The following is a 27,830-nucleotide window of genomic DNA, read 5'->3' as shown; positions in this document are numbered from 1 at the left end:
AGAAGCAGCCTAGTGATGTGTTTAGTGAGGTGGGAGCCAGGCCAGAAGGTTGAGGTCAGGGCCAGCGCCAGATGAGTGGGTCTGGAGACTATCAGTCTGGACAGGAGGGACGAGCGTAGGCTTGGGGAGCTGGTTATTAAGACATGGGCAGACTGGGAGGTTGGCCCCTTGGGGAATGAGGCAGTGTTCTAGGATCTGGTACTTACTCTAGCTGGGAATTGTGAAGTGTAGAGAGGAACCGGCTGTCACTAAATGGATGTCTTGTTAGAATCTCAGGTTATTTGGCCACTTACTCAGCAGGTATCAGTAAGTATCTACGTGAATATATTTCTAACATTTATAGTTTTTCTTATGAGGACCTTTTACATATGGAGCCTTGGTAGCACAGTGGTTAAGTGTTTGGCTGCTAACCAAAAGATCGGCAGTTCAAATTCACCAGCTGCTCTTTGGAAATCCTGTGGAACAGTTCTACGGTGTCCTATAGGGTCAATATGAGTCAGAATTGACTTAACGACAGTTTTTTTTTTTTTTTTTACATATATCATATACATTTTATCTTATTAATGTGCATAACCAAATCATGGGAATGTGCAATGTTATCCTGCATTTTATAGTGAAAAAACTGAGGCCCAAAGAAGGCATTTTAGTCAGGGTCCCTAGAGAAACAGAAGTAATAAAATAATATGTGTGTGTGTGTATGTGTGTGTTGTTGGGTGCCTTTGAGTTGATCCTGACTCGTAGTGCTACCAAATGACAAAGTAGAACTGCTCCATAGGGCTTTCTAGGCTGCAATCTTTATGGGACCAGATTGCCAGGTCTTTTTCACCCATGGAGCCACTGGGTAGTTTTGAACTGCTAACCTTCTTTTTTTTTTAATTATACTTTTGATGAAGGTTTGGAGAACAAATTAGCTTCCCATTAAACAATTAGTACACATATTGTTTTGTGACGTTGGTTACTAACCCCACAACATGTCAACATTTTCTCTTCTCAACCTTGGGTTCCCTATTACCAGCTTTCCTGCCTTCTCATCCTTGCCCCTGAACTGGTGTGCCCCTTTAGTCTCGTTTTGTTTTATGGGCCTATCTAATCTTTGGCTGAAGAGCGAACCTCAGGAGTGACTTCGGTACTGAGCTAAAATGGTGCCCGGGGGCCGTGAACCACCAGCCTTTTAAGTAGCAGCCAAGGATTTAGCATTGCACCACCAGGGCAGGAAATTTCAGGAGGGTGTCTGTGTTCAATCATGAGGCAGCACCCTACTCCCTCAGGAAACCTGTTTTTGCTCTTCAGGCCTTCAACTGACTGGATGAGGCCCACCCATGTTATGGAGGATAACCTATTTAAAGTCAACTGATTTAAATGCGATCATTTAAATATCTTCATAGTGACATCTAGACTAGTGTTTGACCAAACAACTGGGCTCCATAGCCTAGGCAAGTTGCCGCATAAAATACACCATCATGGTGGGCCATTGGTTTGCAGAGTCCCACAGTTAGAAGCCGGGCCAGCCCCCCGATCCATCTTTTCTGACTTCTTTCACAGATGCTTATAGCTACTTTCCAAGTGTTAAGCAATTCCTAACCTTCAGAATGTGTGGTTTGAAGAGAAATAGAGAAAAACTCCTTTGGAGCTGTTGCTCAAGGTGTTGCTTTATCTTTGGAGGCTGGAAAACCTGAATGCAGGGCTGATACACAACTTTCATCCTTTTTGCTAAACCTGCGAGTGGGCACTTGCATGGTTGCCATCCACTCTTTAAGTAAACCATGAGCAAGTCCTCTTTTTGGACTTGGGATTAATATGTGTACTTTAGTGTGTCCTGACCTGAGCCAGGCACCCTAGTTAGGTGACCATGTGGAGCAGCACAGCAGGAAGAATGGGGTGGACTCTGTGTAGAGAGGGTTCTCCTAGGTATAGAGGAGGGACTGGGGTGATAGTGCAGCCAACATGGGCCCTTCTGTAAGGAAGGCAATCTGCTGTCCCAAAGCTCCCAGAGGCTCAGTATGTGATTCAGCTCACAGTTCAAGTGCCCTTCCCTCCTCCCACCCCGCAACTGTGCTATGACCAAGAGCCAAGCCCCTCCAAGGCCCCCCCCCTGCCCTGTAATGGGCACATGGGGTTCTACTGCCTCCAAACCCAAGGAATCAGGCCAAACCAAGCTTAGGGTGATCCCGAGAGACCTTATCCTGTTGGTGCAGCCAGATGCCCTGCTGCTGTTGTTAGCTGCCAACTGGGCTCCCAACTCCTGGCAGACCCATGCACGAGGGAACGAAACACTGCTCGGTCTTGCACCATCCCCGCGATTGGCCACAAATCAGACCATTGTGATCAGTAGGTTGTGATCCATCTGATTTTCATTGGCTAATTTTTGGCAGTAGCTTGCCAGGCGTTTCTTCCTAGTCTATCTCAGTCTGGAAGCTCTGTTGAAACCTGTTCAGGATCATAGCGATACACAAGCCTCCACTAATAGATGGGTGGTGGCTGTGCATGAGGACTTGAATTTGGAGCTCCTGCATGGTCGATGAGATGGTAGGTGCCTCACTGATGCCCTGCACAGCCTTCCTAAGCAGGCCTTGCCTTCAGATGGTGAAGCCACTGATCCTGGTGTCTGCCTGGGGCTCGGAGGTGCTTTGCTTGAGACCCTGAGCTTCCTGGAAAGCTTGGCCCTGGCGGTGAGTTTTTCCCTGCCAACAATGTCCTTCTGCTGCTGCCTTCCCACTTTTCTTTCCAGCTCTACTGCACTTTCCTTGGCATAGTTCTTGCTCTGTAGGAAGCGTTTAAGGAGCTCAGATGAGCTGGAATCTGGCTTCAGCGTCAGGTACTTGTTTCTCTCACTCATTCACCAAAAAAGGCTCCAGGCCCTCAGGCCTGTACCAGGGCAGGGGACCCAGGTGTGAATGAGACCCAGTTAGCCCCTGTTTGGGGATTGCTCCCAGCCTAGACTGGAGGCCTGGGGAGACACCCAGTCTGCCATTACTAGTGCTGTGATGGGGTAAATTCAAAGTGCTGTTGGGAGCTTCACCTGGACTCCTGGCCAGTTACCTGTTCTGAGACTTAGTGCCCCTGAGCTCTGCATGTCTGCCAGGCTCTGTAGGTCCTGACATCTGCCTGGGGAGCCTTACTCTGCTGGCCTCACAGTGGCATTGCCCACTGCTCTATTTTCTATTGCTAAAGAACAACCACTCCAAACCATAGAGGCTTAGAACAGCAGTTAATACTATCTTTCTCAGTTCTGAGCGTTGACTGGGCTCAGCTGGGTGGTTCGCGCTTGGAGTCTGTCATGTATTTGCAGTCAGATAGCAGTTGGGGCTGGAATCGTCTGAGGGCTCAGCTGGGCTGGACATCCATTATGGTGCCTCTCTGTGGCTCCTCCACGTGGCTTCCCTGTCCAGCAGAGTAACCTGGGTTTCTTACATGGTGGCTCTGGACTCCAACAGGCAGGAAGCAGAAGTCTGGGCCAGGTAAGGGCTGTCACTTCCACCACAGACATTGTGTTGGTCAGTGCAAAGAGCGGGCGACCCAGGTTCAAGGGGAGGGGAATAGACCTCACCTCTTGATGGGGGGACAGGGTGACTTTCAGAAGAGCTTGGGATAGGATATATTTTGCAGCCATCTTAAGAAGACTTCCAGCCTGAAGCATGGTTGCAGGAGTCTAAAAGAGCTGAAGCAGGAAGGGGTCTTCAGTGAGGCACACACTTCTCTGCAGGCCCATTTTTAGGAGAATTAATCCTCATAGGTTGTTAGAGTTTGATGGGACCTTGGAACCACTTGCTAGCAGTGATTTGTTTAAACTTACAGACCCAGAGAGAAGCAGGGCTGGCACAAAACCCCTGAACACTGGCCCCTTGGCTCCCAGGATGGTCTACCAGCTGTGGGACCTCACTCAGAGGGACCCAGGTGTGCCATGAGCAGGAGAGCAAAGGTCTGGCCAAGTGAGTGTCTGTACAGGGAACAGAGCCTAGGAGTGTCCAGTGGAACCCTGAGAGCACGTTAGAGGCTGGGCGAGAACCTGGCTCTGCTTAGCGGTCTATCTGGAGCTCACAGGCCCCTTGCAGGGCTGTGCATACTCGGCTGGGGTAGCCTTGGCCTCAGAACAGGCTTCCTGAGGAGGCTGGGGGTTACACATTTAAATGGGGACTCAGGAACGAGATGAAGGAGGTGAGTCTGCCAGGAGCTCAAGCTCTTCTCGGGTTGAGACTTACGATCTGTGATTTTACATAGAGGCCAGGGTTGGTTCAGTGGTAGAATTACCACCTTCCATGCAGGAGACCCAGGTTCTATTCCCGGCCAGTGCACCTCATGTGCAGCCGCCACCCCTCTATAAGTGGAGGCTTGCATGTTGCTAAGACGCTGAGCAGGTTTCAGCGGAGCTTCCAGGCTAAGATGGACTCGGAAGAAGGCCTGGAGATTTACTTCCAAAAATCAGCCAGCGAAAACCCTATGGATCACAAGGATTTGACTCCATGTGGGGTCGCCATGAGTCAGGGCTGACGTGACAGCAGCTAACAGCTACAGCAGCAACATTGCCCTGTGCGGAGAACGCCATTTGGTAAACCCATACTTTCCGGCCCACTTACACGTTTCTAATCTGACTTTAAGTGTGAAATTCTTTGCTAACACCTTTGGTGGCCTTCAAAACACAATAAAATCCACATGTATGTTTTTAAGCACTCCCTGGGGTCTTAGAGACACAAATATTATTTTTCTGTGTAGATACTTGCATTGGAGGCTTCATAACTGGATTGTGAATGGGACCTTAATACGTGATTTTTTCTGATCTTTCCCTGTTCTTGGGATTGCTCAGATTGTTACACGTTGATACACATGTGCGTTCCATGGGCGTGGAGAGGGTCACCACCGAGAAAAGTGCTTTTTCTCTGTAATTCAGTAGATCTCTCCTGTGCGCCCACAGTGACGTGGGCCATTTCCAGGTGAGTTTGGTGGTCAGCAACAGCCTAGAACTGGATGTGGATAAACCACAGTGCCTAATAATTGTACCTCATGTAACTTCTATTTGGTTCTGGGGCACACATGCAGCCCTGGTGGTCTCTGAGGTTGGCTCTGTGGCCTGTGGCCCACTTTGAGCAGCCCGAGAGGACACCGACCATAGTGCTGATCATCGTGTATGTAGCTGGACTTTTTGTGTCTGCTTACCGGGGCGAATAAAGCCGGGCTGGAGAAACTCCCCTACCCTGGTGTTAACTGGCACCTGGCCCAAATCAGCAGAAATAGGACCAGAGGGCTGGATCGTGAATGCCTGATTTGCCACCCTGTGTTGAAATCCAAGCAGACGCCACCTCCCGCAGGAAGCCTTTCCTGCTTCTCAGCCATCCCGCAGTGCCGTCCCCTCTGACTTCTCGGTGCTTTAGCAAAGGAGGGTGAAAACACGCTGTCTGTCACTAGATGTTTGTTTTTTCTGGTCTTTCCTACCATAGGGTCACTGTGAGTCTGAACTCAATCAACGGCAGTGGGCTTGGTTTTTGTCTTCAAGAGGTTGGCAGTTTGAATCTGTCAGGCGCTCCTTGGAAACTCTATGGTGCAGTTCTACTCTGTCCTATAGGGTCGCTATGCGTCGGAATCGACTCGACGGCAGTGGGTGGGTTTACCAGATTATAGGAGCCCTGATGGTGCAGTGGTTAAGAGTTACAGCTGCTAACCAAAAGGTCGGCAGTTTGAATCCACCAGCCACACCTTGGAAACCCTATGGGGCAGTTCTACTCTGACCTATAGGGTCACTATGAATCGGAATCAACTCGGCGGCAGTGGGTTTGGTGTTTTTTTGACCAAGTTATAAGCACTTTACAGACAGGAATCTATAGTAATGACAGCCTGTATTTATGACCTCCCCCATGTACCTGCCATTTTTCATATGTCACTCTAATATGTGCAAGAGCCCTAAAAGGTCACAATTATTACCCTCATTTCACACCTCAGGGCACAGGCTCAGAGAATTAAAGTAACCTGCTCCAGGTCCCCCAGCTAATAGGTGGCAGCGTTGGGATTCAGACATAAGTCTCCCTAACTTCTCAGATATAAGTCTCCCTAACTTCTCCACCCTTCTTTCTCCACCACACAAGATGTGAATCAGACTTCACCCATCTCTGTGGCCCCCACGGTGCTTCGCCCAGAACCCACCCTTAGAAGACACCCCCCAGGTACTCGTAGAATGAACGTGTGGTACGAGAGTTTGGACCAGAACATTTGGCGGATGGTTCCCAAAGCCCGGCATCCAGCATAGAGATTCTGGGTAACTCTCCCAGCAGGTGGTGGCCCTTCACTCCTTGGACAGACCATTCTAGTCTGAATGCAGCAAGGTTAGTGTGTGAGAAGGAATTACGTTTTTTTAAGGGAGTTAAATATCCTTTCTGGGCCATTTAGCTACCTGCCTCCTCTCAAAACACTGAAAGCAATTACACAGCAATTATGACAAATTACACGACCATTTTTCATAGCAAAGTGGTTGATTTTAGTTATCACCTCCCCCCCACCCCAAGTATTTAAGTCCTGAGAGATCTTTCTGTATCTAAACTTCCAGGACTTCCTGTTTATCTGGGGAGCGGGAGCCGGGGTCCTAAAGGGAGCCGGGAGGAGATTTACATATTTCCAAGTGGGCGATCTCAGCCAGGACCCCTCAGCTAACCTTATCCTGGTTTCCTTTGCAAATTGAGAATCAAAACCCAGGAGCCACCATCTAGTCACTCCAGGGCCCTGCACCCCAGCCCAGCGCTGGGAGCCCTGTGGAAATAATACCCTTCTCATTTTTCTCTCTTTGAGTGCCTCACTCTTTCCACTGAAGAACCCACGGAACATAAATGCCAGAAGGCAGTCCTGAAAACAGCCCTTGTTTGCAGGGTCTCGCCTGAACGCAGACTTCCTTGTCTGCCTCCTTCCACTGGCCGGGGTAGGCTGGATTTTTTGGAGAGTGGGCAGCCCTGGGAGCCATGGTGGCACAGTGGCTTAGAGCTTGGCTGCTAACCTAAAGGCTGGCAGTTCAAATCCACCAGCCGTTCCTTGGAAACCCTATGGTGCAGTTCTGCTCTGTCCTGTATGGTCACTATGAATTGGAATCAAGTGAACGACAATGGGGGTGTGCCTTTTGGGGGGAGCGAGTGTGGGGGGACCCCCGGCCCTTTTTGTGTTGCTCCTGAGATCCAGAAGTAGGTAGGGTCAGAAGAGGCAGGCCCTTACTAGAAAACAACGCAGCAATCCGGGGAGCAGAACTGCAGGGAACCAGGAGCTGGAGGGTGGAGTGGTCTGTGCCAGACAGCCTGGGCCCCAGCATCCGCGCTAGGGAAGCTGGCCTCATGCACCCTCTGCTGCTCGATTCCTGGCTGGCCTCTCCTCTACCTGCTGCTGTCACACACCCTTTGTCACTGTTGACCTCACCACTAAACCCCAAGGTCTTCCCAGACTCTATTGTCCATGCCCTTTGCAATTCGTTAAGGCCCCCATGAGGAAACTTTTCTGCCTTGGGGGTCCTGGCATCTCCTGGCTTTACTTGGCCTCCCGGGGTGTGCCTTGCTGTCTCTTCTGCATTTCCTGTCCCGTACCAGTGACTCCGGGCTCAGCCTTGGGTGCTCTGGGGCCTATCCCACTCTCCCTGCAGTCAAGTCTCACCCGCCCTGAAAGACCTCCAACTCTACATTTGTAGCCCCCAGTTTTCTTTCAGGGTACTGTCTCTTGTTGCTAGCTTTTTGCTGGATGTTTCCACTTGGATATACTTTAGGCCTGTCCAGTGTGTCTAAAGGAAACCCTGGTGGTGTAGTGGTTAAGAGCTACATCTGCTAACCAAAAGATTGGCAGTCCAAATCCACCAGGCGCTCCTTGGCAACTCTGTAGGGCAGTTCTGTTCTGCCCTGTAAGGTCACTAAGAGTCGGAATCGACTTGACAGCAGTGGGTTAGTATGTCTAAAACCAGCCCCTCTTCCTGCCTTACCTGCAGGTGAGCCCACAATTCCAGTACCAGACACCCCCTTTTCCCTTGTGTTATAGATTGCATTTGGTTTCCAGGCCCCGTCAGTTATTTAAGAATCCTCCTTTATCAGCCCTCTCCCCTATTCTGCGTTCTGCCCTTGCAGTGTGGTGTCGTGGAAAGAGCATGAGATGAGAGACCCAAGACTGGGTTCCATTCTGGCAGCACCACTTTCTGGTTGTGCCACCTCAGGCAAGTTATCAAACCCAAGCCTTCGATTATCTACAAAACAACACACCCCTGCTTGCCACGCCCTCCGCTCACTGACCTTCTCACTACAGAGCAGGTTTCCTTTACCTTGGTGCTACTGACATTTTGGGCTAGATTATTCTTTTTTTGTGGAGTAGCGTCCTCTTCATAAGATGCCCTGGTGGCGCAGTGGTTAAAGCAGTCAACTGCTAACCGGAATCAACTCGACAGCACCGAACAACATTATGAGGCAATTTGCATATGAGGTTGATGTTAATATCACCATTTTACAGGTGAGAAAACTGAGGTTCAGATACATTTGCTTAGCAAATTTCCATAGCATCTATGACAGTGACATGAACATGATACCAAAGAAAACCAAACCCACTGCCATGGAGTCAATTCTGACTCATAGTGACCCTATAGGAAAGAGTAGAACTGCCCCATAGGGTTTCCAAGGAGCGGCTGGTGGATTCAAACTGCTAACCTTTTGGTTAGCAACTGAGCTCTTAACCACTGCACCACCAGGGCTCCTGAATATGATAATAAGTAAAGAAGTCAGAAATCAGAATGCCTGTCCAGCTCCAAATTCTGTCTTTGTTCAGGTAAAGGCCATCTCCTAGGGCCAGCTGGTTTGAGCTGATATCTGTTAATTGCCATCAGCTGCCATCTGGTCAACTCCAACTCATGGCGACCTGGTCTGTGTCAGTAGAACTGTGGTCCACAGGCTCTTCGATGACTGATTTTTCGGAAGTAGATTGCCAGGCCTTTCTTCTGAGGCAACCTCTGGGCAGACTCAACCATCCAACCTTTTGGTTAGCAGCCGAGTGGGCTGTTTGTACCACGCAGGGACTCTACCTACTCTCTAAATTTAGGAAATGAACAGATGATAAATAAAGTTAGAAAAATTGCTGGGGCCCAAATTTATCCTGGCAAAGTGAAGGCTAAATATCACGTGGGAGGGGCGGGGCTTGTCCTCCACTTGAGGCATTAAGTTGGAACCAGCACTGATAATATTTGAAGGCCTCAGTTGGTTTTGGAAACCCTGGTGGCGTAGTGGTTAAGTGCAACGGCTGTTAACCAAGAGGTTGGCAGTTCGAATCCAGCAGGTGCTCCTTGGAAACTCTACGGGGCAGTTCTACTCTGTCCTATAGGGTCTCTATGAGTCAGAATCGACTCGATGGCAGTGGGTTTGGTTTTGGGTTCGGTTGGTTTTGCTGTAGTTTAATGTTTTATGAATGGTATTTCCTGTCACATAGCTGAATTAAATACTACACTCATTTGCTATTAAACCTTATAGGCTGCAGGACATCTGTGCTGATAATATGGTATGTGGGGCCTGTGAGTACTTCTGTGACCTCAGATAAGGGTGTGCTATGCAGGCTTCTTCACACCACTGAGGATTTGGTGGTGTTTTATGGTTCCTTTTGGTTTCAAGCGTTTAGTTTCCCCTTTAAAAGGGAAAATTCTATAGGAATGATCTTTTAAATACTTTGATAGCAAACCTTTCAGAAAGCTCTTCATGGATGCACTTTTGCCCGCTGGGCTGTCCCTGGCTTGGGCTTTGTTTTAGAATATACGCCCTGGAATGGCGGCGAGGGTGGCCGGACTGCTGGCCTCTAGCAGCTCTGGAGGCTTTGCAGATGCAGCTCTGGTTTCGTTACAGCGTCGCTATTGAGGAGCCTGGCATTGGTGGGGAGACTGAGAATTCCTTATTTGGGGAACAGCCAATGAAACCACACAGATACTGACATTAAGACATTCTTTCTCCAGATTATGCAGCATTGTTTCAGAGCAGAAAAGGCAGAGGCATAAAGGAGCAAATTCAGCCTCTGTACCAGGGGCGACTTCCGGGAAAGGCCAGGCTGGGCCTGGGGGTCCAGATGTGCTCTGAGGCTTGGTTAGGAGCAGTTCGCTTGGGGCTGATCCCAGAAGGCTACAGATAGGTGTTGGTGGTGTTTCCCTGAGCTCTGCTGAATGCCTCTTCAGCATCAATGCGCCCCAACATCACGCAGACCTGGAGAAGCCAGACACTAGGGGCCATACTGGGAGGGTGTTGTTCTTCACAGACACACGCCGAAGTGGGGACAAAATCTCCAGCTGCAGACGGCCTGGAATGCTGACTCTACCACCCAGTGCATCTAGCCTGACTTTGACAAACAACCCCCAGGACAAGGTACAGCTTCACGTTACCTTTTATTTGGATGGTTTCTGAAGAAGAGCAAACACAACAGCAGAAGTAGACCCTTGAGAATAGATCGGGGTGGGATGGTGAGGAAAGGAAGCTCTTTGCAGGGAGCTACACAGAGTTTAGGAAATTAGACAGTGGGTCAGGATTGAGGGAGGGGAGCTCCTGGACATATTTGTTAGGTGGCAATTCTGAGAACCTTTTCATTACTAAGGGTAGGAAACGGGGCAGGCTGAGTTATGAAAGCCGTTCTCAGGGTTGGATCCAAATTGATACTGAGCTGTTGTTGTTTTTGAACAACTTTGAGAAAAGCTGTGTTGTAGCTGCATTTCCCACAGCCTGATGTCCAAGGGGCAGATGGGCTTCCCGGAGGAATAGGCTCTTCCAGGTGGGCACAGTATCCTTCCGGTTTGTGCTTTGCGTAGATTTTGGGCTTGGGTTAGGAAAATTTTTTTGCAACGTGTACTTTAAAAAAAGTTCAAGGGTCATTTACCAAAAAATGGGATTGATTTCTTTGTCTGGCTTAGGAGAATCACTTTATTTGTCTCATAATAAGAAAAAACTCCAAAGACACCAACATCATGGTTCCAAATTTTGGAACTATCAACGCGAAACTGAAGAGATGAAACATTTTGTACAGATCAGGATAGAATTCAGTCTGAAGCTGGATTATTTCTTCTCTGGATCTCCTCTTTCTTTTTAATAAGCCCAACGAAAGTAAATATTTTCATGATCTCTTACCCTGCGTGAGGAGTTATTTTGGCTGGTTTCCTCCTGAAGAGGGGATGGGGACGGGTCAGGAAACATTGCTGCTGATTTCCTGCCTCTCAGGCTCCTGGCGGCGTCCACTGAAACCTGCTCGTCCAGGGAAAGTGCTTTGTGGTAGCTCCAGTGTGATGGGCAGGGACTGTGAAATGCCAGGAGAGAGAGCCAGCGAGCCTGAGAGCCGGAGAGGCTGCAGCTCTGCCGTGTGTTTTTGTGCCCTCAGGAATGTGTGGACGTACCAAATGACAACACTGAGCACCCTTGCCCAGTGGCGCCCCAGGCTTTCTCTCTGTTTGTGTTGGCTCTTTTCTAAGCTTGAATGATTGGTTGCCTTTGCCGAACCTTAGGCAGGCTGGAGGGAAAGAAATAAGCCTTTCCCATGGGCGATATTTCAGCAGGTTATGAGTCTCCACACAAGTAGATCTCATGGAGTTTTACTTTCTGTCAGGATGGAAGTTCGGTTAAGGATCCCACCACTAAGGCCTTATACACTTAGTGATAACACAATTTCTTCTTTGGATACAAATTTCGGTTGGGCGTCAAGCGTCCTAGAGTAGGTTTCAGAGTTGGAAGGGACCTCAGAGATCATTCTAGTCTAATCACGTGTTGGCAGAGGTGGAACTGAAGTCTGTGAGGCTGTGCACTCAGCTGGTGGTGGCCACATTCCGGCTACCCAACCCCCAGGTCTGTGCTGTGGTCCTTCAGCCCATTGCCTCTGGCGTAGTTAGAGTAATTCAGTAATTTCTGTTGTGTTAGATTGTGCTGAAGGGACCTGTGTTCAAATCCTGGTTCTTTCTGTGCCTGGAGAATGGAAAACACATGCCCACACAAAGACTTGTACACAAATGTTTATCATACACAAAGACTTGTGCACAAATGTTTATCCTACGCAAAGACTTGTACACAAATGTTTATCATACACAAAGACTTGTGCACAAATGTTTATCCTACGCAAAGACTTGTACACAAATGTTTATTGCAGCGCAATTCACAATAGCCCAAAAGTGGGAACAATCCAAATGGTTATCTACTGATGATGGATAAACAAAATGTGATACATCTATGCAATGGGGTATTATTCAGCCATGAGAAGGAATGAAGTACTGATACAGGCTACAACCTGGATGAACGTCCAAAACACTGTAGGAAGTAGAAGAAGCCAATCAGAAAAGCCACATACTGTAGGATTCCATTTATATGAAATCTCCATAGAGACGGAGGGCAGATTCGTGGTCACCAGGACCTGGAGAGAAGAGAGAATGGAGAGTCACTGCTGATGGGCATGGGTTTGATTTTGGGGTGATAAAAACGTTCTGGAATTAGATAGTGGCGATGATTACACGACACTGTGAATATACTCAAAGCCTCTGAGCCGTGGACTTTAAAAGGATGGATTTTTTTTTTTTTTTTTGTAGGTGAATTATATTTCAATAAAGCTGTTATAGAAAAATCTTGGTTGTGCCTCCTACCAGCTGGGTAACTTTAGGCAGTGACCCTAAACCCAAGTAATCTCAGCTGAGAGTTGGGGATAATAACTCATACCTCACCGTGTCATTTTGATAATTGAGATCGTAAATTTGAAGATGTTTTCTAAATTGTAAACCTCACATATACGTTGGGCGGCCTATGGAATATAAGTCCGTTATAAATTGGGTTTTTTCCCTCATCTCCGATATTCTCTACAACCTTAACAAGGTCTGGTTATATAGAAACGGCTCAAAGACTTATTGGTTTGAATCAAAAGTGCGACAGCTTTTAAACATTTCTTTGAATCCAGTTAATCTGTGAATCTGGGGGCTTTTACATCCGATTATTTCTCAGAACTAAAGACCCCTAGTAACTTGAGTTCTTCTTCTCATCTTCTGTTCCTGTTTTCTCTTTCTCTTTTAATAGAGACAGCATACCCGATCCGTCGACAAGACCACAACCTCACCCCAAAGATGTGCTCCACGAACCCGGGCAACTGGGTCACATTTGATGATGACCCCGCTTTTCAGTCTTCTCAAAAGTCAAAGAATTTCCCTCTGGAGAATCAAGGCATCTGTAGACCTAAAGGACTTAAGCTGAACCTCCCTGGCCTCAGGGACTTTTCCACTGGACCTCCCTCCACCAGCAGCACCCCTCTCCCGTCTCCCATCATAGACTTTTACCTCAGCCCAGGACCTCCAAGTAACTCTCCTCTTTCTACACCTACCAAAGACTTCCCAGGTTTTCCTGGAATTCCCAAAGCAGGGGCTCATGTGCTTTATCCTATTCCTGAATCGTCTTCAAACCGTCCACTGACAACATCAGGAGCAGGTTCCTCCTTACTACCTACTAAACCGGCCTGCATATCCCATGTGTCCTTGCCCAGTGACCCCTCATGTGCACGCCAAGCTCCCAAAGTGGGTCTTCCAGATGAAACTAGCCCTCACCAGACTGAAAGCCTACGGTTCCAAAGTGATGCTCCCCAGTTTCAGTATTTCCAGGAGGACTGTGCCTTTTCAAGTCCATTTTGGAAAGATGAGGGCAGTGCTTCCCAGATAACCTTTGACCCCCCAGGAAGCAGGAATCCATTCGCATCAAAGGACAAGGAGATGCCCATTGATCAAAAAAGTCTAAATCAGTGTTCACTCAACTATATCTGTGAGAAGCTTGAACACCTCCAATCAGCTGAAAATCAAGACTCACTTGGAAATTTGTCCATGAGGTGTCTGTATGCGGAAGACCCTGCTTCTTCCTTTGTCCCCCAGGCACTCTTCCAGAGTCAGCCAAAAGCCGGATGGTCCTTCATGCTGAGAATTCCTGAGAAGAAGAACATGATGTCCTCCCGGCAGTGGGGACCAATTTTTCTGAAAGTCTTACCTGGAGGAATTTTGCAAATGTATTATGAGAAGGGGTTAGAGAAACCATTTAAAGAAATACAGCTCGATCCACATTGTAGGCTTTCTGAACCCAAAGTTGAGAACTTCAGTGTGGCAGGAAAAATCCATACTGTGAAGATTGAGCATGTGTCTTACACAGAAAAAAGGAAGTACCATTCCAAGACGGAAGTAGTTCACGAACCAGACGTAGAACAGATGCTGAAGCTGGGGTCCACGGAGTACCAGGACTTTCTCGACTTTCTGACTACCGTGGACGAGGAGCTGATGAAGCTGCCGGCTGTTTCAAAACCAAAAAGGAGCTACGAGGAACAAGAGATTTCCCTGGAAATCGTGGACAACTTTTGGGGTAAAATCACTAAAGAAGGAAAACTGGTTGAAAGTGCCGTGATAACGCAAATCTGCTGCCTCTGCTTTGTGAATGGGAACGCGGAATGCTTCTTAACCTTGAATGACCTTGAGCTGCAGAAGCGAGATGACCGCTATTTTGAAAAGGACCCGGAAAAAAGGGGGATTGATATCCTTGAGTATCATTTTCATAAATGTGTGAAAGCTGAAGAATTTGAGCAATCGAGAATCATTAAGTTTGCACCTCTGGATGCCTGCCGGTTTGAGCTGGTGCGTTTCAAGACTTTGTATCACGGGGGGGATCTTCCCTTTTCCGTGAAGTCTGTCGTGGTTGTCCAAGGAGCTTACGTGGAGCTCCAGTCCTTCGTCAACATGGCGCCGCTGGCTCAGAAACCATCCCAAGCTGCTTCCCTGAGGTCCTGTGACAATATAATGATACACTTTCCTGTCCCATCACAGTGGATCAAGGCCCTCTGGACCATGAACCTCCAGAGACAGAAGTCTCTGAAAGCCAAAATGAACCGCCGGGCTTGTCTGGGGAGTTTACAGGAACTGGATACAGAACCTGTCATACAGGTCACTGTGGGGTCAGCAAAATATGAGAGTGCCTACCGGGCTGTGGTGTGGAAGATAGACCGACTTCCTGACAAAAATTCAAGTAAATATTCAACACCCTATGTTGACTTGTATGTGAAGTAGCTTCAATATTTTCACCATTCTCTGGGGGGTTGAAACCAGACTGAAACGGATGCTCACTGCAGCTGAGGCCACACTTAGCACCCGCGGCTGTAGAGCTGGGTCAGAGGCGATACATTTAGTCCAACAGCTGGCTTGTTTTATCCCTAACACCTGGTACGCAGCAAGTGCTCAATAAAGGGTTGGTTGAATGAATGAATGCATCAGCTCAGATCCCCCAAACCTGCCTCCAGTTGGCACCATGGTCCAGCATTCTGCTAGAAATAACTCAGTTGGAACAGAGAGGGGCCCTAGTTTAAAAAAAAAAAAGTGAAATTTATATTAAACCATATAAATTTTACTTTTTTTTTTAAATCTTAAGAAACAGCACCCTAGGCTAGGATGTGGTTGTGGATGGTGGCACTGAGGGATAATTTGTGGGCATGTCTGGTTGGGGCTCTTGATGCCAACTTTCGAGTATTAAAAATATTGCTAACCTATCTTAATTCCCTTACTATCCTTTTAAGACCTGTCATCTGTGAGTGTACCTGAAATTTTTTTTTTTTTTTTTTTTGTATTCTTAGCCAGTACTACTCCCTCCTTAGGTTTTGATCCTTGCTCTCTGAAATGAGACGGACTTTCATTTTTGCCAATGAAATTAACCAAATTGGCTAAATTAACCAATTTGGCCCTCTCAACTGGTTGTTTTAGAATTAGGTGCACACAGCCTAATTGTTTTAAAAAAATTTTTTTTCAGTTAGCCTTTGATTTTGCAATGAAAACTATCGATCTAGAAGTTTAAAACTTTGAAAAGACAGTCCTAGCACTGCATTCATTTTAGGATAGCTAGACGGCAGTGTTTTTTTTTTTAGTTAGTTAGTTAGTAGTGGGAAACCCTGGTGGCGTAGTGGTTAAGTGCTACGGCTGCTAACCAAGAGGTCAGCAGTCCAAATCTGCCAGGCGCTCCTTGGAAACTCTATGGGGCAGTTCTACTCTGTCCTATAGGGTCGCTATGAGTCGTAATCAACTCGATGGCAGTGGGTTTAGTTTGGTTTGGTTTGGTTGTTGTGTAGTACAATCCAAAACCAACCAGCTGCCATCAAGTCAATTCCGACTCATAGAGACCCTGTAGGACAGAGTAGAACTGCCCCATAGAATTTCCAAGGAGTGCCTGGTGGATTTGAACTACCGACCTCTTTGTTAGAAGCCATAGCACTTAACCACTACGCCCCCAGTGTTTCCGGTGTAATACGATAGAGCAAAAGAGGATATTTTGAAACTAGGGCTCCTCCCTGATCCAACTGACTTATTTCTAGCAGAATGCTGGGAGATGGGGCTAAATTGGGGGCAGGTTTGGGGGATCTGAGTTGATGCACTCATTCCTTCAACCAAACCTTTATTAAGCACTTACTGTGTACCAGGTGTTGGGGATCAAGATGAATAAGATTTGATCCCTGCTTCCAAATAGCTCACAGCCTGATGTAAATTTCCCTCCTGGGAAATCTAAGCTCGTCTCAGGGCATTTTTGTTTGGGGTTTCCCTATAGCTCAACGGCAACAGGTTTGGTTTATATATTAATTTTCTTTTTTTATACAGTGTTTCTTAAACCTGACTGCATCTTAGAATAGCCTGAGAGTTTACAATAATATCCATGTTCAGGCTTCATTCCTTTACCAGTTTAATTGGAATCTGTGAGGGCTGGGTCCATGCATCAGTACTTTTTTCAAAGCTCTCAGGGGAATGTGATGTGTAGCCAGGGTTGAGGAGCCCTGACCCTCCGTGAGGATCTCAGAGGGCTCATCCTGCTGGCTGGTCCAGGGGGAGTCAGAGCGACAGGAAGCTGGGCTCCCAAAGAGCCCGTTCCTGCTGCTCACCTCCAGCTGGTCCTGGCCAGGGAAGCCAAGCTCATTTTCCAACCTGAGAACCTATATAAATCATTCCTTTCTAATTTTGGAAAATTAAAGCTTCTTGTGAAAATACCCCTATTTACAACACTCCATTTCCCTGGAGTTAATTGATTCTGTCAGCAAGAATTTATTGAGAAGAGGGTTTGCTCATTCATTCAACAAACTCCCACTAGGTTTGTTTTAGATGCAGGCTCACTGCTGGGTGCTCAGATGATAGAGACGCAAACATAATCCCTGCTCTCCAGACGCTTAACAGCCTTGTAGGAAGACAGGCCCAGAAGCAGCTATCCGGACGCCGTGGAAGTGTGCTTTATTCCAACATGTACAGAACTCATATGATGGGGGTCTCAGAGAAGCTGTCTGGGGGTGTCAGGGAACGCTTTGCTGGAGAGGCAAAGAGAGGCCTGCAAAAATGAGTAGGGTGTCATCAAGATATAAACACCAGAAACACAGGCACATAGGTGGGAGGTGGGCTTCAGTTTCGAGACTTCAAAGATGTGGTGAAACCCATGTGAAATTGTATACTACAGATTAGGAAGTAAACACAAGAAAGCCTGTGCGTACCTTGCTTACTGGTTAATCTACCCCTGCCCATGACTCATGGTGACCCCATGCACCATGGGATCAGACCATTTGTGCTCGTAGGGTTTTCTTTGGCTGATTTTTGGAAGCAGGTCACCAGACCTTTCTTCTTAGTTCGTCTTAGTTTCTAAATTCCACTGAAACCTGTCCAGCCTCATAGCAACATGCAAGCTCCACTGACAGACAAGTGGTGGCTGCACCTGGGGTGCTTTGGCCAGGAATCTAACCCAGGTCTCCACTGGGAGGTGAGAGCGCCACCACCAAACCATCACTGCCCTCTTAGGGTCGTTAAACCAAAAACCAAACCCATTGTTGTTGAGTGGATTCTAACTCATAGCAATCCTATAAGACAGTAGAACTGCCCCATAGGGTTTCCAAGGAGCGCTGGTGGATTTGGATTCAAACTGCTAACTTTTAGTTCGTAACCATGCTCTTAACCACTGCACTGCCAGGGCTCCTTAGAGTCATTAGCACTTTGAAAACATGCTCATATTTAGACCTCATCCCACTGATCAGACTCTGAGGTGAGACCCAGGTTCTGGTATCTGGAAAGGATCTCCCGAGCAGCCAGGGTTGAGAACTGTGGACCTTGTGCCTCTCCTGTGGAGCCTGTTACGTCCCCTGGGTGGAGCTCATTCCTCCTTGCCCCCGTAACCTTGTGCTCCCAGACCTTCATCACTGCAGTATTTGACTTAATGAAGTATTTACTGATGGTGAGGTTGACGAGAACAGTGACATGAATGAACATTCCCAGAGAAGCTGGCTGGACTCGATCATGGCCTTGAAGGATTCTTTTGGGAGGCTGTCATAGCACCAGCTCACACAGAACAAGGCCTTACAAGCATTTTTGTCAATTACACAGTGATAATTCACTGAACAAATCCTTTGGGATCAAAGCAGCTTTGTTTGGATCAGGTCTCTGTCCAGAGGAGGCCAAGGACAAAGGCAGTGGGGCTGTGTCAGGTAGCGCTGAGGGCCCCACTGGCCTGGGGGGAGGACACATCCCAGACCATGGGGTCCTGTCTCCCAGGCTTCTCCAGTACTTCAGAAGGGGGAGGGATGGGGCGTGCCCTGGAGAGACTACAACCCAGTTTACTTTCTGAAAGAAGTGTAGAAAGAGTAAGTCTGGGGCATTGAGGAAATCTTTGTCCTAGCCAGTGTTTCCCTAACTTGTGTGCACATGATTCACTTTGGCATTGTGTTACAATGTAGATGCTGATTGTAGATTGTGTTACAATGTAGAGCAACTGGGGCCCAGGATACTGTGTTTCTAACCAGTGCTCAAGCGATGCCAGCGTTTCTGCCTGAGGACCAGAGTGGCCAGAACTTGAATCGTCGCGGTCTTTCTTTGTGAGCTTTGTGTATGGATAGTGGAAGATTTATTATTATTTTTTAAGCCTTTAAAAGGTTTACCCTTCTCAAATTAGTTTTTAAAAAACCAGTACTATTGGGGGAAAAAAAAATCAGAGATGGAAACTGACACAATATATGAATTAGTCTATATTATGCATTGCAGTCCCGGTGACGTAATGGTTAAGATCTTGAGTGCTAACCAAAAGGTTGGCAGTTTCAATCCACCAGCCACTCCTTGGAAACCCTGTGAGGCAGTTCTACTCTGTCCCATAGGGTCGCTGGGAGTCGGAATCGACTCACAGCAACGGGTTTGGTTTATTATGCATTAATATAAATTTTTTTTTTTCCCCACTCACATTTGTGTAGGATTTGTGAGATCAGATTAACATTTCATATTCATGAAATCCCTTGGGTGTGATTTCAGGAGAGATGATAAGGGCTGCTGGTCCCTTAAGTGCCACTTCTTCTAGCCTGACAACACTGGATGTTCCTTTCACAATGGGTCAGGTCTTTCATTTTACAGCTAAGGTAGGTGTGAGGCAGGTAGCTCATAGAGTTCATTTATACTAAGGTGTGAATGGTGACAGAGGAGTGTGTCCTGAGAACTGGCATTGTTGGGAGGGATGGAGGGAGGAAGAAAGAAAGGGAGAGAGAGAGAGGACACCAGTTGGCCACAGAAGGTGCAGATGACGGCATGAATTAGAAAAGGAAGAGAGGGTTGTGGAAGGTCGATTAACAAATATGTCTAACTTCCTAAATTTACTAATTAAAAAAAAGATAGCCTGCCTTTACTTTTTTCTCTCAGTTCTTTGTTGTCAGCTCATTGGTAGCTGTCTCCTCGTCTTCTGTCATCCCTCAACTATGCATCCCTCGAGCCCTCAGCAATTCCGTTTCAGATGTGAAGTATTAAAGTTCAAGAGGCTGTGGACATCTACTAGCTTAAGTAGATTTTGTGACTTGCATCTGAGCACCTAAGAAAATAGTTATGTTGAGAGAATCAACAGCAGTGGGTTTACAATGAGAGCAGGGCTTCCAGACAGTTCCTTCCAGTCTGAGCCCCTGCTGAGAATTTGCATTTCTAAGTTCCCAGGAAGTTAGGGGTCAGATCCATCTGGGGATCTTGTTAAAATGTAGATCCTGATTCAGTATATCTGGCATGGAAATACAGATTCTCCACAGGAAGCTTGTTAGAAATGCAAATTTCTCAGCAGGGCTTCAGACCAGAACCACTGGCTTGAAGTCCTGGCTGAGAGTTAACAATTACCAAAGCCAGAGAGTGCCCCCTGGTGGTCAACGCTGGGATAAATGACATGATTTTTCTCTTAGCTCGTTTATTCATGAATTCAACAAATACCCATTGAGCCCAAAGGTGCCAGAGACATTGTGCTAGGGACACACATGGTCCCTGCCCTTATGAAGCCCAAAGTCTGATGGAGGAGTGTATCATTAAACATTGCACAGTATTTAGAGTTTGTAAAAGCTAGAAAAAATACACCAGAACATGAAAGAAAAAATGCCCATCTTCATCTTTTAGCAGTTCTTTTTTTTTTTTTTTTTAAGAAAAGCAGGTAGAAAGGTTTTGTTTCTAATGTTTTCAGAGTACCAAGTCTTCAACTCGCGTAAGAATTTTCATTGTAAAACTTCCAAAACTGTTTTTCCTATAAAATGTGGTTATCAAATGAGATAATCTCCAATTTCATTTTTGGCTGTGGGAATGTAGAATTCATAGTCTTTTATCAGCAAAAATGATAGTCATTAATTAAATTGGATTTATAACCTATGGCTTTTTACACAATAAAAGTAAGGTGTCTAGCACGTCTATACTGTCATGTGCCCACACGGCTGTGCTGACTGTGCGGGTTTAATCTCACAACTCTATAAGGTTCATGTTATTATCATCATCTCTCATTTTCAGATGGGGAAACTGAGACCCAGAGAGGTCAAGTAACTTGCCCAGGATTACACAGCTACTCGGAAGCAGAATGGGAATCGACAGTGTCTGCGGGTGCTCTCAACCACTGGGCCATAGCAGAATTTAACAGCCTTGGTTAAGACCGAATCCACTCCCAACGAGTCGATTCTGACTCTATGAGAATCGACTTGATGACAGGGTTTGGGTTTTTTGGCTTGGTAACTAAGATTAAATGCATTTAACTTCACCCTGCTGCAGACAGAAGACCAGAAAGGGTAGTGGGTGTGGAAGCCCCTCTGGATATGGGTGTGGATAGATGGCTATCACCTGCTGCATGATCTGGGTGCCTTAAAGTAACTCAGAGGCCACTGTCATCCTGCCCTACGTGTAAATGGTGTGGGTGGCTAATGAGCATCTGTTGGTTACTTGATTGATGGCTTCTCAAGGCCTTTTAAAGCCTTGGAATTCTATTAGTCACTGTACAAGGAACAGGTTGTGAGGAATGAAAGGCAATTTATCTTTTAAGAATTAAGTGAAATCTCTAAACTCTTGTTTTTGTGCCTACAGCTATATTCTGATGGAAATGTTCTTTCTTGAGCTTTGTCAGTGGTACAGTAATTTAATCTGGCTTTGGAAATTACTGTCATCTCATACAGTTATTTAAGTGAAAAATAACAGCCACACTGGATATGTAGATGCTTTGAACAGTGCAACAGAGTCACAGAGTACTCGTGATGTTACTCCAGCGATGACATTGAAAATATTTTTTTGTTATAATACACACACACACACACGCATACATTGCACGACCCCACTTAAAGTCTTTGCATGTCTGATATTCCTGAGTCTCGCACAGAGCCTGGCCTGGCACAGAGTAAGATGTTCAATAAATGCCAAATTGAATCAAATCAAAAGCAAATGTGAGCTTGACACATTGAAGGCCAATATGCCTGTTCCTACACTGTACAGCTGTTCCGGCCAAGGCTTTTAAGGAGGATGGGTGAGAATTACAGTCATAAAGAATAACCTGTTCTACTGAAAAAAAGAGTTCTTGGCCTGGAATATTTTCTGAAACATAATACAATTTCAGGAAGTTTTAAAAACTCAGAAGTTTTTAATAATGTGACCTAATTTGGGCTGAAGTTCACCTTTGCATTATCTATAAATAGAGTGGTAAGGAACCAAGTAAGTTAAGAATTATTATAAGAGCTTATTCAGTCTGCTGAAGAGAAAGAGGCTTGTAAAGTTCCTAAGTATAGCCAGGCAAAAAATTAAGTTTAATATTACTCTTACCTTTTAATTAATTGTTTAATATTAATATTACTCTTTTAATGAACTAAAATAGCCCTAGTAATACTTCTAACTGAAACCATTTTTAGGAACTAATATATGCATATAGTAGATATGTATATTGTAATAAAGTTATACTTCTTTTAAAGCTAGTACTTTAAAAATGCAGATGTTTTTCCCCTAGCTAGTGCATAATCAGGAAACCCTGGTGGCCTAGTGGTTAAGTGTTACAGCTGCTAACCAAAAGGTTGGCAGTTTGAATCCACCAGGTGCTCCTTGGAAACTTCATGGGGCAATTCTACTCTGTTCTAAAGGGTCACTGGGAGTTGGAATGGACTCAGCGGCAACAGTTTTTTTTTTTAAATGTAATTCACACCGCCATAGTGCTAATGGAATTGCTTATTAATGAGAAAGGTGAGTGCCTCTGTTGTTCAAGAGATATGTTCGAGGCCATGAAGACACTCTTTGACAGTTTGATGTTTCTTTTCTCAAGGTTCAGATCATCCTCATTGTCTGTCATACAAACTAGAGCTTGGATCAGACCAAGAAATTCCCTCCGATTGGTATCCGTTTGCTACAGTTCAGTTTGTTACACTTGACACCTTTGCCTCAAGGACAGAGGTCAGGTCCCTGGGTGTGGAGAGTGATGTCCAGCCTCAGAAACACATCCAGCAGCGAGCTTGCTACAATATCCAGGTACCCCCCAAGCCCCTTTGGTTCAGGCTGGGCAGATCTGCACCTGGTGGCAGGTCGTTTCAGAATGGTAGTCTTCCATTCAGCAAGTATCTGTGAGCAGTTTCTAAGTGCCAAGCACTGCTCCAGCTGCGGAGACAGACAGTGAGCAAGACAGACAAGGTCCTTGTGCCCACGGAGCTTACCTTTGAGTGGGGGGAGACAAAAATTAGGAAACAATAATATAATTGCAGAGTGTGACAAATAACTAAGAAGAGAATAAAATAAGATGATGGGTTGGAGAGTGATGGAGGACTTCCTGGTCCAGGGAGGTCAGGGAAGGCCTCAATGAAGAGGAGACATTTGAGCTGAGAGGCAGCAGATGAGGGGCAGGCAGATGGGTCAGCCCAGCTGGTTTACTAGTTTGTGTTCTAGCTGATTAGAGATAATTGGGGATGAGTTATAAATCTCAGGTGGGCCAAAGCCTAGATAGATGGAGAATGGTCTATCACGTGTCTAGCCCAATCTGCAAATGTCTTATCAATATTTATATTCTGTATACATTTCATTAAAATTCTAAGGGAGAGGGTTTTGGGTCTCTTCAAGATCAGAATCTGGAGGGAAGGACTGGTGTGATTCTGGTCCCCAAAAGGAGAGCAGATACCTTGCTATGGTGCTAGTGCGCAAGGGTGGAGGGGCTGTGTCCGAGTCAGGGCCCAAAGGATGAGGTGGCTACAGTCCTTGTCTCGCGTATAAGATAGGACTGAACAGGTGTTACTGTCACGTTGTACTTGTTAATGCTGCCCATGTTTTGCTTTTGAATAATAGGTTGAAATAGAAAAGAAATGGATTAAAATAGATGGAGAAGACCCAGATAAAGCTGGTGACTGCATAAACCAGTAGGAACAGGAGGACACCATGATGATGACATAACCCAGTAAGAACAGCAAGACGCCATGATGACGACGACCCACTTTTCAAATATGTAATTCGTAGAAACCACACCCAGTTCTGCTACTGCATAGTGGAAATGACTTTGGAACAGAGGGTTTTTAGGACTGGTTCAATGGCTGTGATTAGAGATTAGACCTGAAATCCAACCATCTGGATTTTATACTTTTGATATGTTTGTGCCCCAGGGCTTTGATAAAATGTGTCTATAGTTTGTGAGATGCTTTTGCTCCCTATCAAAGCCCAAGGGCATTGTCAATATATGTGTGACCCGGCAGCCAGATTGGCTAAACGATTTTTAATTTTTGATTCCTCGATGGCTCATGGTTTTGCACTGCGAGTTACCAAGGTGCCGTATTTATTCTCCTCGCTGCCATCTCTTCTTGATGCATGAGCACTGGTACCAGAGGGTAAGCCAATCAAAGGAGACACGAACCCAAAATGCTTTGTTTCCCACTCTCTGAGATGTGGCTACGTGTAGACTGATGTTTATACCACAGGCAAAAAAGGAAATTTGGAGGTATTGTGAATTTTATATCTTCCTGTCCTTTTACCGGAATCCTTGGTGGCATAGTGTTTAAGAGCTACCGCTGCTAAACAAAAGATGGGGCAGTTCGAATCCACCAGGCGCTCGTTGGAAACCCTGTGGGGCAATTCTACTCTGTCCTGTAGGGTCACTAGGAGTCGGAATTGACTCAACCGCATTGGGTTTGTCCTTTTACCATGTTGATAAGCAATCATGGGCTGTATTTGGTACTTCTCTTTCACCCACTGTATTGTTATTGTATTCTGGTGTGTGCTACAAAGAAGCCATTTCTATTGGTATATATGTATATATATTTTTAGTACAAGTTATTAAAAGATACTGCCTTTTCCTTGTAGGAATTCCTTTGAAAACGGAATCCCAGTATTGGCCGCTAGTTAAAATATTTGTGTACATTAAAGGTAAAGTTTTTAAGGTTCATAAATATTGTTTCCCAGTAGTAGAGATTCTAAGAATGTATGTTGATTAAATGTTATTTGTAACACCAGCCTCATTTGAGTAGAAGTCTAAATCATATTACAATTTTATCTGCTTTTGCAGTCAGATTATTTTATACTAACTCCACCTAACTTAGAGTATTTTTCTTTAAAAGATGAGTAAAGTGAAAGACACTAGATTATTCCACCTTGATTTCTAAGAGGCAACATTTCTTTTCTTCAGATTCAGGTAAATGACTATAATAGTATGGTTTCTAATGAAAAGCCGATGACATTAGCCATTGCAATTCTGTTTATAATTTCCTTTTTGTATTTACAGTGAAAGGCCAGAATTTTCAAATTGATGAAATCTATATTCTTTTTTTTATATTCTAGGCATTAATTTAGTCTGAAAAACAAGTTCTCCATGTGGTATTAATACACTTTCAGTTTATGTTGAATCTTAAATATAATTCCAAACCCAGTGCTGTTGAGTCGATTCCGACTCATAGCGACCCTATAGGACAGAGTAGAACTGCCCCATAGAGTTTCCAAGGAGTGCCTGGAGGATTCGAACTGCTGACCCTTTGTTTAGCGGCCGTAGCACTTAACCACTACACCACCAGGGTTTCCTAAACATAATTAGGAGTTTTTTTTTTTTTTTTTTCTCTATTTACTAAATTTGTTTTGGGTTAGAACTGATATGATGTTCTTCCAAACAATGTTTATTTGTTGGCCCACGGAGCTTATTGTGAATGTTGTATTTAACATTGTATTACATTTGTTTTAAACTGTTAAAAAAAAAAAAAAAAAACAGACTTTCCTGATGGTCTGTATCAATCAGCAGATTTTATTGCTTTTCATCATTTCACTGGTAAAGGTAAAGGTAAAGATTGCCAATGTCATGTTGCAATGAATTAGGACTGTTCTTTTTAACTTCGCTGGAGGCATTGCTCATTTTTATCATACGGTTGAGGCTCCCTGTTGACGTATGGAACGGCAAATTCGTTTGTGCGTCTTTTTTTTTTTTTAATTTCATCATATTTCCTTATGGGCACACTCTGGGGTGACTTCAGTTTGCTCAGAGCAAACGTGGAGGCGTGCTGAACCCTGATGGTGAACCACTCGTCCAAGGGAATTAGCTGGGTTAATTACTGCCGCTCTTTCTAAGCTCGTTCTATGGCATCCTGCCCATGAAGAGCTAGGAGTCTAATTGAGATGAACTTAATGAATATTTACACTTCAAAATAAATTCAGCAAAGCGTTCAGTTAATCACCCCTCACTCTTCACAGGCTGAGTGTCTGTGGCTACCTCACTGCAGGGGTGGTTTACTCTCAGCCATGCAGGCTTCCGGAGCATCTCAAGATTCAGTGTCGGAAACACAGAAAGAAAAGGCTGCCTTAAAGCCCAATTGAGGGTCTGCAGAGCAACGCCAAGGGTGATAGTGTGAACAGCGGGGTACCCCAGCATAACTGTTCATTTGCACATCCATTAGGATCCTTAAATATTCATTACTTAGCGTTAAATTAACATTCTGAGTAGAGAGGAGAGGCATTTTAATACAATTCTTCTGACCTCAGAAATGGCAGGAGGTCAAATGTAAGTGGGGAGCTCTAAGTGAAAAATCAGGGTGGGTCCATTTAGACTCACAAATTAAGAAGCAGAATCTCCTTCCAGAAAGTAAATGAAGTTCTTTATGAAGGGAGGGAAGGCAAGAAAGAAGGGAGTGCGAAGGGAAGAAATACTCCTTGCTGGCATTTTTATTTAGGTAATTTAGGCCACCTTTTTATGAGTTTGACCGTTTGAGGGGGGTCAGTCCTTGGATTGACATAATGGCAGACTTCGAAGGAGTTGGCCAACTTCTGACTAGGCACTCTGGTCTGATTGTTCTGGGCTGGTTTCCTTACCAGCGGAAGAATCATGTTAACTGTAAATGAATTCGTGGGTTGATAGCTACCTGATCAATTGTGCGGATCTGGATTTAAAGACATTTCCTGTTTTTTTTGTGGGCATCAAAACAGTTTATCCATTTAAAAACAAAGGTATGAAAAAAAAATTCTTTCCATTACGTAAATAAAGGCTGGCAATTTTGACCTGATTTATAGAGTAGACGGTGCCAGGGTTTTAGTTCCCTTCATCTGGAGCTATGCTTATCAGACAGCCCTTTTTCTTATAAATCCAGTTAGAAGGTCTTCCTGAACAATGACTAAGTACTATATTTTATTCAAAATATGGTTTTATGTCCTAGCACTACAAATATAAAACAGGTTGAGCCTTAATAATAATGTAACAAAGTATTTTGTAGATTGCATATTGATTTTTCTAAAATTAAAGATGTATTTCAAGTGATTCTTGCTGTGCTGTGGGCTTAAATCTTCTTTCGCAAGGTCTGGGGCTATTTTTTTTTTTCCTTTTTATATATGAAATCAATTTCAATAACCTTAAACAATTGACTCTTTATCAGGTGTGTGTACACTGCTTCACTATGAAGGAGCCAGTGAACGTGGCATCTTGGCACACCCTGGAAAAATAAAACCACTACCAAAGTGCAATTGACGATGTTTAAGGGATGATTTTTGAGAGAGGGTAGAATCATGACTCTCACATGTGTCCAAGATTTTATTTAACTTGTTAATGCAGGAATCGGTAAGATATTAAAACAAAAAACCAAACCCATTGCTGTCAAGTCGGTTCTGACTCATAGCAACCCTACAAGATAGAGTAGAGCTGCTCCGTAGGGTGTCTAAGGAGCGGCTGGAAGATTGGAACTACCTTTTGGTTAGCAGGTGAGCTCTTAACCACTGCGCCACCAGCGCGCCAATAAGATGTTACGATCAGTTAAGTGGAGAATTCAAAGAGCAGACTCATATATAGAAAATGAGGAATTCTGTGTGAATGTACAAGTAGACGCAAAATGGGCCTATCCACAGGGCAGTAATCAATTCCTAGGTATTCACAATTAATTTGCATTTCTGTGAGCAGGGACAAGGATTATCATCAGTTTTCTGTAATTTACAGAGCAGTATAATAACTCAAAGACAGTGGAAGGCACTGATAAGAGGTGCAGTGAGGTCACCAAGATACCTACTCTTGCAGTCGTTTACAATTTTTCCTGACAAACTTTGTTCACAGAATGATTTTAAGGAATTTTCTACACTTGCCAACTTACATAGTGCTATTTACAGAAATAATGTGCATTTAAAGGAA

The 27,830-nt window shown here is 45.2% G+C and overlaps 1 protein-coding gene across 2 annotated transcripts in view; it reads left to right on the top strand.

Annotated features, from left to right (window-relative positions):
• STON1 (stonin 1) overlaps positions 1–27,719 on the top strand; it is a 41,257-nt gene extending 13,538 nt beyond the window's left edge. The window contains exons 1-4 of one of the 2 annotated variants that reach the window (XM_049870541.1): positions 7,842–10,334; positions 13,005–14,978; positions 22,533–22,735; positions 23,540–27,719. In XM_049870541.1, the coding sequence (XP_049726498.1) occupies positions 13,052–14,978; positions 22,533–22,735; positions 23,540–23,614 (2,205 nt within the window). In that variant the 5' untranslated portion in view covers positions 7,842–10,334; positions 13,005–13,051 and the 3' untranslated portion in view covers positions 23,615–27,719. Of the gene's footprint in view, positions 1–7,841; positions 10,335–13,004; positions 14,979–22,532; positions 22,736–23,539 lie in introns of those variants that run through there. The other variant, XM_049870542.1, reaches the window with a different exon arrangement.
• The last annotated feature ends 111 nt before the right edge of the window (positions 27,720–27,830 follow it).

The sequence above is a fragment of the Elephas maximus genome, chromosome 26 (assembly GCF_024166365.1).
Source record: "Elephas maximus indicus isolate mEleMax1 chromosome 26, mEleMax1 primary haplotype, whole genome shotgun sequence".
NCBI lineage: Eukaryota > Metazoa > Chordata > Mammalia > Proboscidea > Elephantidae > Elephas > Elephas maximus.
This window is presented reverse-complemented; position numbering and strand designations above follow the sequence as displayed.